Source organism: Brassica napus, unplaced genomic scaffold, assembly GCF_020379485.1.
Source record: "Brassica napus cultivar Da-Ae unplaced genomic scaffold, Da-Ae ScsIHWf_95;HRSCAF=166, whole genome shotgun sequence".
NCBI classification, from domain to species: Eukaryota; Viridiplantae; Streptophyta; class Magnoliopsida; order Brassicales; family Brassicaceae; genus Brassica; species Brassica napus.
In genome coordinates this window covers 1-15,004 of record NW_026016993.1, presented here as the reverse complement: position 1 = coordinate 15,004, position 15,004 = coordinate 1, and the positions used below count along the sequence as shown (strand labels likewise).

At 39.2% G+C, this 15,004-nt stretch overlaps 1 protein-coding gene, 1 non-coding gene and 1 pseudogene across 3 annotated transcripts; 1 reads left to right on the top strand and 2 right to left on the bottom strand.

Moving 5' to 3' along the window:
- The first annotated feature begins 1,410 nt into the window (after positions 1–1,410).
- LOC125606739 (berberine bridge enzyme-like 19) lies at positions 1,411–3,188 on the top strand. The gene has a single exon (XM_048775645.1). The coding sequence runs from the start codon at positions 1,819–1,821 to the stop codon at positions 3,028–3,030; it is 1,212 nt and encodes a 403-aa protein (XP_048631602.1). The 5' UTR covers positions 1,411–1,818; the 3' UTR covers positions 3,031–3,188.
- A 477-nt stretch (positions 3,189–3,665) lies between these two features.
- On the bottom strand, positions 3,666–12,709 carry LOC125606738 (annotated as a pseudogene). Its single transcript, XR_007337993.1, has 34 exons — positions 12,262–12,709; positions 12,047–12,125; positions 11,895–11,972; positions 11,676–11,784; positions 11,459–11,539; positions 11,270–11,356; positions 11,036–11,178; positions 10,778–10,928; positions 10,594–10,714; positions 10,305–10,388; positions 10,022–10,209; positions 9,766–9,940; positions 9,542–9,663; positions 9,392–9,471; positions 9,056–9,114; positions 8,634–8,788; positions 8,363–8,541; positions 8,138–8,250; positions 7,900–8,070; positions 7,071–7,199; positions 6,875–6,975; positions 6,668–6,785; positions 6,382–6,461; positions 6,144–6,209; positions 5,878–5,961; positions 5,728–5,779; positions 5,511–5,641; positions 5,296–5,367; positions 5,047–5,139; positions 4,827–4,922; positions 4,597–4,695; positions 4,408–4,500; positions 4,123–4,275; positions 3,666–4,019 (listed from the first exon to the last, which is right to left on the bottom strand). The product of XR_007337993.1 is annotated as a tripeptidyl-peptidase 2-like (transcript).
- A 1,363-nt stretch (positions 12,710–14,072) lies between these two features.
- LOC106421169 lies at positions 14,073–14,781 on the bottom strand (the record flags this gene model as incomplete). The annotated part of the gene is made up of 1 exon (XR_007337994.1): positions 14,073–14,781. It is a non-coding gene; the product is annotated as an uncharacterized LOC106421169 (transcript).
- Between the last annotated feature and the right edge of the window lie 223 nt (positions 14,782–15,004).

The window sequence follows — 15,004 nt, the reverse complement described above, 5'->3', positions numbered from 1 at the left end:
AACCGAATCTGATCCGATATAAATGAATCTGAACCGATCCGAACCCGACATAAATACCGAATGGATCTTGTTTTATGGTATTTCGGGCTTTGGGTATTATCCGAACCGAACCCAAAATTAAATGGATATCAGATAGAACCCAAAACATTCAAAATGCCAAAAAGAACTTGTACCTAATATGTAGCCAAAATAATCTAAGATATTATTAAACATCTACAATAACTATCTACTACATGAAGGTTGAAGGTTGATGGTTGAAAGTGACTGTTGAGGCTTGTAATTTTTAGATTTTGGTTTTATTTTCATTGAATATTTTTTTCATTTCATGAGAACTTAATTTTTTCGTTTTATGATTTCATTTATTGGTTTTCTTTCTATCAATAACAACGTTTACCTTTCGTTTGACTTTAAATGATCATGATGTTTTTTCTTATTTTTGAATCGATTTTACTTATGTTTTGGTTATAAAATATGTACAAATCAAGTACTTTAAACCCGAAGAACCGATTTTACTTATATTTTGGTTACAAAATAGAGTATAAATCAAGTACTTTAAAACCAAAGAATCAGTTGGAACCCAAAACCCGAAAGTACACCGGGTTGTACCGGTTCTTCGAAGATTTACTAACCCCAATCCGAACCCGATAAAACCCGAACCGGTCCCAAACCGAACTTTTATATAATCCGAATAGGGCTGATTTTGATAAACCTGAAAAACCGAAACCCGATTGGACAAAACCAAAATCCGATTGGGACCCCGAATGTCCATGCCTAAACGATATACATAAATAAGATCTAACTTTCCCTACAAAGAAATCAACACATATGAGATATTAACATAAGAAGACACAGAAAACAATCTAATTTGATAAGATTTCGCCAAATAAGTAATGCAAATCAATAACTAATGATTTAAATAAGTTTTACTTTAAAAAAAAAATCATTAAACAATGAGTCAAAAACAATCATCAAACAAGAATATCTTTGATTCATTTTTGACGCGAAATTACATATACAAATATGCAAAATTTTCTCTTTAAACCTGTTATTTTTGTCTCCAGTTTCCTGTGAAGTTCATAAAACCCAACAACCTTTGCTACAGAGTCACGGACACCAACTAATGCTACGACAAAAGACTAAACAGAAGTATAAAACTAATAACCCAAACAAAATAAAATTATAAAATGCGTAGTGGACTGTGGATAAACGATATATAAATAATAAAAGGTACATAATAATTCAAAAATCTCTTCCTTTAAAATTATATATTATACCAAATAAAAAATTATAGCTAATCTTAAAATAATTACTAAAAAACTGAAAAAGTTAGAGACATCCTACTCTTGTCGCGCTGTTATAAAAGTACATAACAACACCGAGAAGAAGAACAAGCAAACGAATCATTTCAACAATGATTAAAACACAACCTTTGTCTCTGTCCTTCTCTCCCTCTTCTTCTTATTCTCTCTCCCTTTCTCCTCACTCGCCGCACCTCCCTCTTCGTCCTCCGTCTACGAATCCTTCGTTCAATGCTTCTCCGACAAGACTAAATCCCCACAAGCCCAAATCGCCGAAAACGTCTTCTCTCCGACCAACCCTTCATACTCCTCCGTTCTCCGTGCTTACATCCGAAACGCGAGGTTCAACACTTCCTCCACTCCCAAACCGACGATCATCGTCACTCCTCGCTCGTATAGCCACGTCAGCGCCGCCGTCCTCTGCTCGAAGCCCTTAAACTTCGTCTTCAAGATCAGAAGCGGCGGGCACGACTACGACGGTCTCTCTTACGTCTCCGGCAAACCGTTTTTCATCCTCGACATGTCGAACCTCCGCGACGTAACGGTTAACATAACTGATCAGACGGCGTGGATCTCCGCCGGAGCGACTCTCGGCGAGGTTTACTACGGGATTTGGCGGGAAAGCAAAGTCCATGGGTTTCCCGCCGGAGTTTGTCCGACGGTTGGCGTCGGCGGTCACTTAAGCGGCGGCGGGTACGGTAACATGTTGAGGAAGTACGGTTTGTCGGTGGACTATGTCGAGGACGCGAATATCGTCGACGTGAAAGGTCGTGTTTTGGATAGAAAAGCGATGGGTGAGGATCTTTTCTGGGCGATCTCCGGCGGAGGAGGAGGGAGCTTCGGCGTCGTTTTGGGGTACAAGGTCAAGCTCGTTCCCGTGCCGTCGACCGTTACGGTGTTCAGAGTGGAGCAGTATATGGACGCCGGAGCGGTGGACATGGTTCACAAATGGCAGTTCGTTGGTCCGAAAACCGACAGGAACCTCTTCATGAGGATGCTGATTCAACCTACTACGAGGAATAAGGTGAAGACGGTGAGAGCTTCCGTGGTTGCTCTGTTCTTAGGCAGAGCAGACGACGTCGTTTCGCTTCTTGCTAAGGACTTCCCTGAGCTGGGGCTCAAGGAGGAGGCTTGCAAGGAGATGACTTGGATTCAGTCTGCGTTATGGTGGGACAATGATGAGAACGCTACTCAAACCGATCCCAAAGTGTTTCTTGATCGGGATCTTGATTCCGCTAGCTTCGGCAAGAGGAAGTCTGATTACGTTGCGACCGAGATTCCTAGAGATGGGATCGAGTTGCTGTTCAAGAAGATGATTGAGCTGGGGAAGATAGGGCTTGTTTTCAATCCTTACGGCGGGAAAATGGCGGAGGTGGCCGAGGACGCAACGCCGTTCCCGCACCGGAATAAGCTTTTCAAGATTCAGTACTCTGTGAACTGGAAAGAGTCGTCTGCAGAGATAGAGAAGGGTTACTTGAACCAGGCTAAGGTGCTTTACAGATTCATGACCGGGTTTGTGAGCAAGAATCCTAGGAATGCTTACTTGAACTACAGAGATGTTGACATCGGTGTGAATGATCACGGGGTGAATAGTTACAAGGAAGGAGAGGTGTATGGAAGGAAGTATTTTGGTAACAACTTTGATCGATTAGTCAAGATTAAGACCGCGGTTGATCCGGATAATTTCTTCAGAAATGAACAGAGTATACCTACCTTGCCAAGTAAGGCATAGTGGAAAAGTAAGGCATAGTGGAAAAAGACTTACTTTTTGTTTTTATTATAAAAATTGAAAAGGTTCGATTATTTACTACTAAACCAGTAATGTTTGGTGAAGGAGAATATAATAGTATGATTTGAAATATTGAATACATATGTGGAACTCTATAACAAGATTCTTTTCATTAAGTTAGAAAACTTAAAAAGGGGTTGGTATTGATGACAAAACAAAAGTTCAAAACCGTTGATTGTTGAGTATAGCTATACCTGATTTTGAAAATTATGGCGAAAATTGTGGAATTTTGTGTTTGTTTTGAGTTGTTAAACCGTTTATGATTCTCGTGACTAATTGATGAATGATAGTGTTGACTTGACTATAGACCAATTGGGTTGCAACTGTTATATTTTAAAAATTAATGCAGTAATCTTTGACAATTTGGAGATCAATGGTTTAGTATTGTTAATTGACATTCAAATTTAGTTTTCAAATGGTTTACGTTGTGGAGCTATACTGATCATTTTAGTTCATCAATTAAACATCAATCTTTTTCTTTTTGAAATTACATTAGTCATCTTCAAAGCTACTTACTCTAATGTTTGGTAACCAACTGAATTTTTCTTTTCAACTTCTAAAATAGAAAAACTTAAAAATATAATCAATACAAATAAAATCTGATAATATAGGAATTGAACGTTGCAGTTGACACAAATACTAAATTGATCAATCCACAACTGAAACATATAAATATTTAGACTAACATACATAAATGAAACAGTAGATTGGGTTTTGATAACACACGCCTTTTATTGAACGAAAAATAACTTTATTAGAAGCATTAATAACAACTAAAAGAGAGGTAAGCTTGTAGGAAAACGAACTTGCATCCACTGCTTCTCATACGTAACCAAATGGCTCCAACCTAATTCCTCCAGTAAGCCCAGTTTCAGTTCGTAAAGTTTCTTATTAGCAGTCTCGTTCTCGTTTTGGATCAACTCATCAAGTACCTGAAAACCATATAATCAATTAGTTTTGGAGTCAGTTGGATCAAATCATTTGCAGTTTTTCCTGGTACATTTGAAGATTTGATAGACGTGTGTGTGTGTTTACCTTCAATGCGGTCCCAAGTCGTGAGAGGCGTTTCTCTCTTAGAACGGTGAGAGTACCGAACTTAGATGATTTCACGTCAACCCATTTTGTCAGTTCTTTGAAATTCTCTTCGAACTTATCCTTCTGGCAACTTCCTTCATCTTCCTTCTCACCCTGCAAACAAATGAGTAGTGTGTAGTTGCCCAAAAATTGGCTGACAAAATGCTAATGATACCACTCGTACTTTCATTTAACATATTCACCAACTATCTATAGGCAGATAAATATAAAAAGATTTGGTCTTACCTTCAAATTCTCGATTCTCGCCATGGCTAACCCTTTCTGGTATAGTGCTTCTGCCAGCTGGTCACGGGTCATCTCCATCTTTTTCTTTAAATTCTGATTTGAACAACACATAGCACCGTAGATGGTCATCAGAGTCGTAAATAAAAGCAAGTAGCTAGTTAATAAAACGCAACAGATAAAATATCACACCTCTGCTTCCTCATCTTCTGGTTCACTTTTGTCTAGCAAGAATCTTGCTAACTCGTCTACGTCAACACTGCGTACTACTTCGTTTGCAGCATCAATAATCTACCAAAAAAAAACAAGAGAAGAGAATTTCAGAGTAGTTTCTCACACCATTTCTTGAGCGTGTGTAGTTTGAAGACTGTAGAGAAAGTAGTGCAACAATATTGAGATTAGTAACTCATTTGAAACTTTACCTCTTCGTGATGGCTGATTTTGTCCCCACCTTCGGACCGAGATAGCAAACCTTCCAAGATCTTAGCAAGCAACGGAGTGTAGCTTGGGTATTCAGACTGCCAAGGAACATATGCTCAAGTTAATCATTTCGGATTTGGATACTTTGATCAAAGGTTCCCCAGTTATGTGGCACAAATCATTCGTGAATACGAAAAACGGAAAAGCCTTTAGATGGCAAACCTTGAGACATGCACACAACTTTTTCCACTCTGAACGCTCTTCCTCTGTTTCTTGTTTCAGGTTCCCAAGAAATTTGATCTTTGTGTCACGAACCTGATTACAAAAAATGATATCGTATAATATTAGTGTAGAAAAGAAAACCCACCGCTCAATGTTCACAAAACAAGTACTTGATTCAATTACATAATAGAACATTCGACCATGAATTTCAGTAAGAGTCGATATGAAACATGCTTCTACAAATAATACCTCTTGTTCCAAGCGTTCTGATACAGATTTACAGCTATTTGTAGAAGAAACGGCCTTCTTATCTTCATCAGGCTATTGAATAGAAAACAAACAACAAAAAATCAGAAAAATAGATAAAGCTAAACACAAAATATGAGCTCGTGTAGCCAGACTGCACTGCATCAAGTATCAATAGCCTATAGGAACACCAGACAAGAAACGGTAGTTTTAGATACCTTCTTTGGTGGAACCACAAATGAAATCGGATAAGATACAGGATTATCCTTTGGATTCTTCCCTTCTTTATCATCAAATGACAATTTCCCATATGAGATTTCTCCCCCAACACAGATCCTTGGGGAGTATTCTGCAGGTGAAATCAAAAGTGTAGTACATTTGAGAGGAATATGATGCATCAGAACATTAATTATACTTGTCAACAACCTACTATACCTTGGGTAGCTTATCCTTTGTTGGTGGGCCCAGATAAAACGCTTCCTTCACCCTGCAGGTGATAAATGAAGTGAGAAACACAATCAGAGAACAAGCAAAGTAGCAGTTGGCAGAAAATTTGAAACTAGTAAATGAGCTAAAAGAGAGCACCCTGGCATTAGAACAGAGGATTTAAAAACACCATTTCCTGTGACTGGACCATCTGGTTCAGAGTGTAAGTTCAGCCGAATCTCCTACATCACCAGCAAAATATATTTAAAAATCAGCTCGTCAGGAATTATAATGTTGCTAAAAATAAAAACATTAACAACGGAATACACGCCAAGATATAGTCAAGCATTTTTCAGAACTTTTTTCTCCTGAAAATGATTACATCTTGCTTCTCAAAAAAAAGTAAACATTAATCAAAATCTTACCCCATATTTCTTTCAATAAACACAGTGAGCTGCTTCAACTTTTCCAGCAACTGCACATTTTCATGCCTGGTGAAAGCAATTAGCTTTTAGAATAGTAGACTAAATACGTAACTGTGAAACAAAGTTGTCAACCATGAAATATATTTTACAGAGGTTTGGTTCTGGCTGGATTTTGTGTGTACAAACTCAGCTTTTCGAATTTAAAACAAACTGCAACCATCAAAGATGTAGCACAAACCTTAGATACAGCTGAAGTTTATATTCTCCCTTAGGGAGTTTAGAAGACTCCGGATAAACATCACCCATTGCATATACACGCTGGAAAATATCAGGAGAACATGTCAAGGCAAGAAATACTATAAAAGTAAGACATAACCAAGAAAGCAGAAACGCGTTTTTACAGGACAAAACGAACAAGGGATTCATAAACTTCATCATATCAGGTTTATAGAATGCCAATGAGAATTTATCAGCTAGTCTATACTTGTACTACCAGCCTTTTAGGTGGCAAGTTCGTAGAGTACCTTGTTGGCATCAGAGATCATATAAAACTGGGACTCAAATTTATTGTCATATATGCGATTGTTCAATAAGGGTATATAAGGTTTCACTTCAGCTGCATCTTCTAATTTGAACTTGTAGCTGCAGAAACAAAAGATAAGAACTTATGGTAACAATTTGATAGATAAATAAGCAACGAACGACACCAAGAAAGTAGAAGCATAACCCACGTTAATGTCAATGCTAGTATCTGTTTGCCCGACAGTAGTCTATCGCGCCCAGTTGATAGAGTCTTGAGTTGTGCATCAACAGGTTGATATGGAACTCGTATCTTCATTTAAAACAAAACACCAGCCATAAGCAATCCTACAAATATATATTTTATATAGAAAAAGGAGAAGATACCATCTCCACACATAAAAGTACCTTGTTCAGAACAGCTACGGGAACAAGTTTTTCAGATGCCAATAGTGCTTCAGCTTCAACTTTTATTGGTGCTTCACTTCCATCAAGTATCAATTCTTCTTTATTGATACCAATTCCATGGAATTCGATCTAGAAAACACATAACTGCATCAACTCATGTTTAACAAGTCACAATGTACTCGATACAGTTAGTAGGCCTGAGCGACTTGAACATAAAACTTAGTTCGTAACATTAGTCTGACGGTATGAAGTCTGGTCAATAACACATTTATATACATATTCACCTGAAATTCGTTTATAAAAACACTACTATTGACACCAGTTCCATGGAATTCAATCTCGAATACACACATAACTTGCATCAACTCATGTCTAACAAGTCATAATGTACTCATATAGTTAGTAGGCCTGAGCTACTTGAACATAGAATTTTGTTCATAATATTAGTGTGACAACATGACGACTGGTCAATAGCACATTGTACCTATTCACCGGAAATTCGTTTCCAACCCCATTCCTAAACGAGAATGCATATGCAGGGGTGATTATTGCTAAACCAGATACCTAACACCCAACTAAATTGAGGCTAAAATTGGTAAGGGGCCAAATTGCAGAAAGAAATAAGCAGAGCATAAAAATGGGCCAAAAGATACACTAGCATGATGAATTCAAATCAAAGTAAGGACACCAGCACGAATGAAAAAATAAGGAGGGAAAAGATCTTATAACTTAAAGAGTTCATTACCTAACACATGTCAACACTAAGGACAATAAAACTCTCTCTCTCTATCTCACACACACACACACATATATAATTATCAGTTCCTACCTCAAAGTCAACGATAGTTGGTTCACGACTTCCAAGGCCACTGGACCAGAACTGAGCTACAGCTAGTTCCATCGTTTGACCACTAACCACAGGAAACGCAAAGCTTTTAGCAGAGGGAGATGCGAAAGTTGCTGCGTCCTCCCACTTGATAGGCCTTCGCAATGGGCAAAGCTGCAAATAAAGTAACGATTAGAACCAGCAGCAACAAAGACGTGAAGTCTGCTTAAACGTGTCCTACCTGAAGGGTATCAATATAAAATCTCCGTGTAGTATCAAACCCTGAAGTTCGTATTGTAGCCTCAGCCCATGTCGCTCCAAGTGGTACCTCCATATATCTTCGTTCAATGTGGCCTGCGGTTATAATTATAGAGAAACAAAAAAAAACAAAATAAAAAATTGGCAGCCATTTAAGAGGACTTGTTTGTTGTATAAATCACACATTATAAAAATCACAAACAATCACCTGAGACGAAAGACATTTGTTGAAATGAAATAACTGGAGGTCGATTAGCCACAGTCTTGGGAATTATTATTGTCACTGGGATTCTGAAAAGAGGACCACGCTGTGGAGCTTTGCAATCAATCCCATAAACTTCAAAGTAGTGCACACCATCCCCAAGATTTGTGGGGTCCACAACAACGCTGAAAAAGATGATAGAATCTTACTACAGAGATAACATGGCAAGAAAAAAACCAGAACACAAGCAGCTAGGTATAGGATTGAAAACACTAACTTGAAGCTACGTCCGTTATGAGTGAGAAGTAGATAATCAGGAACCCGTACAACTCCTTCATCTGTGGAGTGCAACTCAAGGCATTCTTCAAAAGGCACAAGTTCCTTTAAATTACTTGCACCTTCATGGAACTTCGGGTCAACTTGTACCGTCCACTGTAATGTCAAAACTATGCTTGTTTCACATAACAGACAGGATATATAACAAAGTTTGAAAGTGAAATATATTATCCCGTAGGAGATAAAGTTTTGAAGGAAAATTTCGGACTCCATGACATGGCATCCAAGAAATTATTCCACCAAAGGATGAATATGGCATGTCGTATGAAGATAATGACTATTTATATAGAATATAAGTTAGAATGCATTTGAGCAGATTACTAAGCATACTAAGATTTTTCCTGTAATATAGCAGTAGTTCACCTCTGTAGATTGTCTGCAAGTAGTAGCCTCCCGCAGGTAGATGCCCCGTGATGTCGGAGCTGTGTTCATAGAGTTCATAATTTTCTTAAAGAAAGGTTCATATTTCGTCGAAAAAAGAAAATTTTTGAGGTAACTTTCCCCCAGCCAAAAGCAGGAAGGCCTTTTAGGTAAGCAGCTACATATAGACACTACCACTAAGATGCATTTGCAAAACATATGATGGAAATCAACACATTCAGTTGTTCTGTTTATCTTCAATGAGAGTAGGATATGTTTCAGCACGCAAGTTTCCAATAACTTTCTACCTCGAAAACTTAAAAACAAATGTTTACATACTTGTTTTTCCCGAGAGATTGACCTTTATCTGATAAAATACGCATGGACAGTCCTTAAACTGTTTCAAGTATTCATATGCCCTGCCATAAAAAAATTAATCAGAACTAATAAAATATCGTGTCAAATTAATTATAGGTTATAGAACCTTACTTATCAACTTGCATTAGCCCTTGTCCAGTAGTCAGTTTATCCTCAGGTAGATCACCTACCGGAGTTGATGTGTTTTCAAGAGCCCTCCTTACACTGTACGGGCTAACTGGGATGCCCTCAGCCTGTAGAAGCATGAAAGAATTTCAGCAGCTGAAACATTCGCTGCATAAAAAGGAAAAAGAAACAAAAATTCCAAGAGGAAAATATAATGCTGGAGAAGAAACCTTCATAGCACTCAAAAGTAACGCAATTGCTCCACAGGCAGAAGGAGATGACATCGATGTTCCATTCATGAGCATGCGTCTTTGAAGCGTCCATGTAGGAACAGGAGCAACAGCCCCACCAGGTGCACTTATGCAGACACCAAGATCCCCATCAGAGGTTGGCCCCCGGCTTGACCTACAATATAACAATAACTATTTCATGCTAGCTACCACTGGCAATAGAATAAATCAAAAGAACGGGAAAATGTGAAATTACCAAGTGTACTCAAGCCCCTCACTGGGAGGTTCCACCACCGAATGGGCACCAGCTGCCATTGCAGGAGAAACATATGCACCAACACCAATGATACTGGAAGTTGTTCCACCAGGTGCACCAACTGTTGTCAATGCTGGACCATTGTTGCCAGCACTACTTACAAATACTAGGCGTCTCTTGTTCACAGCCTAAAACATACCAGAATGTCAACAAAAGTAAGATTAAAAGCATAAAACACAACCAACTAAGTGCTGACTAACAAATACAAGAGTTTGGATGGTACTTCAGTAACAAGATCAACAAAGCGTCCATAGTCTGGAAGTAATGTTGCCTCTCCATAGCTCATGTTGACAAGATCACAATTATGCTGTAACATTACAACAGAAGTCAGCATATACACACAAAAAAACGTATAACTCTGTCAATGCAAAGCAGTTACATGTACACAGACATGAATTCCATACAAGCAATAATTACCACTTGTTTGTTCAAGCTTCAAATAATAATATTAGGAAGTTACAAATGCATTTTTCAGCTAACGGTATACCATTGTCACTTAAGTGACTTATTACCTCCAGGGCAGCTATCAATGCCCGAGTCAAGCCAGTTCCGGTCTCCATTGACCCTAACCGCGAGTCTCCAATTTTACAAGATATCTTGTGCACCAGGTGCCACACCGTTTAACAAGTACTCCTAACACACATAGAACAACAGTTAATTGACTGCAACAAATTATCAATATAGATGAGTTAGCACCTCGGGGTGGTGTGCAGTAGCTATCCCAGCAACATGAGTGCCATGAGGAGAACTATCGGTTACAATGCTTAGGACCTTTCCCTCATCATACACGTTAGTAACGAAGGAGCAAGCATCTAGTCGGCTAAACACGCCGTACTTCCGCTCAATTCTGATTTAAATATTAGATTGGCATCGAAAGTTAACGTAAAACTGAAGAACTTCCAAGCGAAAACTTTCTATATTCAGTAAGAAATAGATATATAAAGGAAGACGTGCCGGTAATTTGTCAGAGGGGAGAAGTCTGCTAGTTTCCCGCAATCTGGATCTTCTTCAAGACTCTGCGTATCAAGTGCAACCCTCCATACTTCTCCATCATGCCACACAACAGCATCAATAACAGGCCCCTTGTCTTCATATTTCTACACGAAAACAATGCATTTACAGCACAGATTCAAGAAACAGCGAACAAGTATACCCAGCAAACTAGTAAAGGAAAGTCTCTAAACTTACATCAGCTTGTTTCTTTAGGAAATCAACTCTGCTTTGGAGGTCCTCACGTGTCTTCTTCAGTTTCGTATCATCCACCTTGCTATGCTTCTGGAGGCAGGAATTAAAATGAGGTCACGATAAAGATGAATGGCAGTGTCAGACTCACAACATTTACAATACAGTAAACCAAATTCAGCATCTCCGTATCACCTGATCGAAATCATACAGAATCTTTACAGCCTTTGCAATTTCTTCCTGATTTTTTTCATCCCATATTTTCCTTCTCTCTTTCTGTGTGATTAGAAAAACAGATAGAAGTCTTAGACAATAAGATTGCAAATCAGTTACAAAAAAAACTTTGCTGTAAGATATTCCGATATATAACTAATCCAGCAGACCAAGAAAGGATCACGTCTGTAATGGCTACCTTAACACGAGAAGTTAAGTCATCAGTAAATAGCTGGTAAACCAACTTGCAACCTACACGCCACTCTCCAGTGGGGTTTTTCCATGAAGAATTGACAACAAAGGTGCCCCTGTAACAATTGATATATACATCAGAAATGATCAACGTATGTCATAGCTAGAGAATGGACAACAAACAAACCAACAAGAGCAAGAAACCATCATGCAGAGATTAAATCACGAACCTGATGCTCCACGAATGAGACCATCTTCATTGGCTTTCACCACTGTGGAAGTATCTATATCCCCACTTCCAGTACTGAGTGATAAAAAAAAAAAGAACACCATCAAATCACCTTCATTCGAATGATTAAAGAACAGTATAGAACATACCAGTCAATGACGTCTAGAACCTTTGGCTTTCCATCAGATGTTACATGCAAGCCAGCAGCAGAAGGATCAAAACCAGAATCTACACTAAGATCAAATTTCGTTTGGTCAACTCCTCAATCAGAATTTTACTCGCAGCGTCTTCATAACCAAACAATCTCTCTAGTAATTAACAATTCAAAGCGACGAAAACAAACAATCAAACGAGAAGGTAGTACCAAAGATGGCGATGACGACGCCGCGACCATCGTAGTCAGGATGAGCTTCAAGGAAGCGATCCGCGCGTATTCTTTCTTAGGCATGAGAGAAGCAAGGAAGGTTGACTCGTTCAGCTTGAAATTAGCTACAGAAGCGTTATCAGCTCCAGCGCAAGCGACGCCGCCCCCACCTCCACCTCCGCCGCCACAGTCGACGCGAGAAGCCGTTAGAGTCTCAGAAGAAGAACTAGGCATCGCCGAGGAACCGCTCCGTCTTATCGAATTCCACGAGAGCGAAAGCGAGAGCAGCTTCTTCTATTGAGTCTTCGATGAAGAAACGGAGAAGAAGAAATAAAATCGCGTGGAAGAGAGAGTGACGTGGAGGAAGAAGGAGAAGCCCAATAAGACGAACACGAGGGGCCTTTTTGACGAACGTGCCGCCAATCTGTAGCTGCAGACTCAGATCCATCTTTGGTATGTGTTGGTTTAAGTGGTAAGGGTTTTTTTGTAAATTAACAGGTAAGAGTCATTACACCGAGTGCGTGACCACTCGTATTGAGTCCTTTTGTGGATTATGTCATGGAGGTGGCTTATTGTCACTGGTGGCTTTGCTTGCTTGCTCTAATGGATAACGATATTATTTTGGACTCACTCCATTTTCTTAATTATACTATTGTTTATTAATCTAATACCGAGATAAACGTGAAATTAAACAAAACATTTTTTTGCTGTGGTCAAGCTCAATAAAATTTGACTCGTAGTTCGAGGAGGCCCATAATCTTCAACCATATATGGCTTCTCATGTGAACGAAATGAATTTTCACATGGGTTATTTTGGCCGGGCCCATAATCTCTCTAATAATCCCTCTATTTTGATTTCTCAAGGAATAACCAGATTACGGATATATTGCTACGTGTTGTTGAGAGCATATCCAACTTAAAACTCCGTTGTTTCCTTAGAATTGAGTAAAAATGTTTTAATTCTACTCTTTTTTACTCCATAATAAAGTAATAAACAAAAATAATATGTTACTTCTTTTATGGATAAACTCCTTAATATAATGAAAAATAAAATACGTTTGGAGCATTTTTATTTTTTATTTAGTTTTAAAAAAGTTGGAATAGATTTGAAGATACCCTAAAGCGCATTGATATACGAAAAGATCATGTTGAAACCACAGATACACATGACCATTTACATTTGTTGGGAACATTATACAATAGAAAACTCATATACATCACCAATTGTATTAAAAATACACATAAACATGACCCGTTACATTTGTTGGAACACCACTCAACTAGCAAGTCATGTATACACATATCTTAATGCTAGACATGATTGAGCTAGCACTGAGGCTTTCCACTATTTAAGAAATAAAATTGTAGTATACTTTGAATTAGGATGAGATTTCAATAAACAGTGCAACTCATTATTATTTTCCAACAGATACGATTCCATCTATAGATTCAACAATATTGCCTTTCACTGTTAACAATGACAATCTAGCCGACACAAACGTTAATGCTCTGCCTCAAGTGCCTTTCACTATTAACAATAATTTTTATATTAGTAATAACTTGTTTTTCCTCATAGTAAACAACAACTTTTTGACTCTTTGACCATTATATAAAGCACTAACAATTTCCTCTGTTCATATGATTTTGTTTTAATTTACAGTTTCATAAGCAAACAATTGTAGCTTCGAACTGCCAACAACCCAACAACACTCCCTTTCAGCCGCACCGCAACCCGTTGATCCATAGGCCCCACCACTGCCACGGAAACAGAACAAAACAAAATTTTCAAAGGCCGAGTCTTTTTTTGGAGTTCAGACTAGTTGAGATTTACAGCAGACCAATCTCAGAATCAGACACGAAGAGAGTCAGACCAATAGCTACGACTTTGCCGCTTAACAATCCAGCAAGAGCAATCACTATCATCATCACAATCGCTTTCGTTAGATCCCCTTTAGATTCTTCTTCTTCGATCTCTTCACAGATCTCCAACAATGGCGGATTCGAACCAATCTCATCTCCCTCGGATACTTTGCTCTCCATTATATCCTCGGAATACAAACTTGAAACTTCAGTCAACAACTCTTCTTCTTCTTCTACTACCTCTACCGCTCGTTCTTTTTCTTCGAGCTTCATCTTCCTATTCTTCTTGTAACTCCTCAGCTTCTTCGGCAAAATCTTCTTCACTATCTTTGATCTCAGCTTCGCGCTTTTACTCTTCTCTTTCGTGAACACCACGTCTCTGATCGTCTGCACCTCTCTCTCCTCCGCCTCAACGCAATCTCTCGATTCTTCAACGCTTCGATGATTTCAAAAGAGACCTGTGTGGATGACGATTCTTCTAGCTTCTCTATACGCTTCCTACCTATGAGCTTCCCAATCAGCGTACCGAGCCGAACCTGCGCGTCGGGGCAGAGATTTAGGAGTGTGAACACACGCTCGAGGAAGAGGAGGGCGAAGGCGGAGAGAGTGATCCCCGCGGCTAGCTTCTTCGTGCTCAGGCGAGCACGGCCACATGAAAACCTTAATCACCACACCGTCATAACGCATCTCCTCCTCCGCCGCGATGGTCGCCGTCTCCATTGTTGTCAACCCGTCGTCTCTGTTCTCTTCTCCGCAACCGAGGGTACTTTTCCGACGATCTTTACTCGCCGCCCGTAAGATCCGCCGTAACCGACGTGAGATCAGCTTCTGAGGCAGAGAGGAGGAGACCAAACAGGGACCGCCCCTTCGGATGGGAATGGTA

Coding starts and splice junctions, on each gene's coding strand:
- LOC125606739 (XM_048775645.1), top strand. CDS start 1,819: ATGTCGAACCTCCGCGACGTAACGGTTAACATAACTGATCAGACGGCG.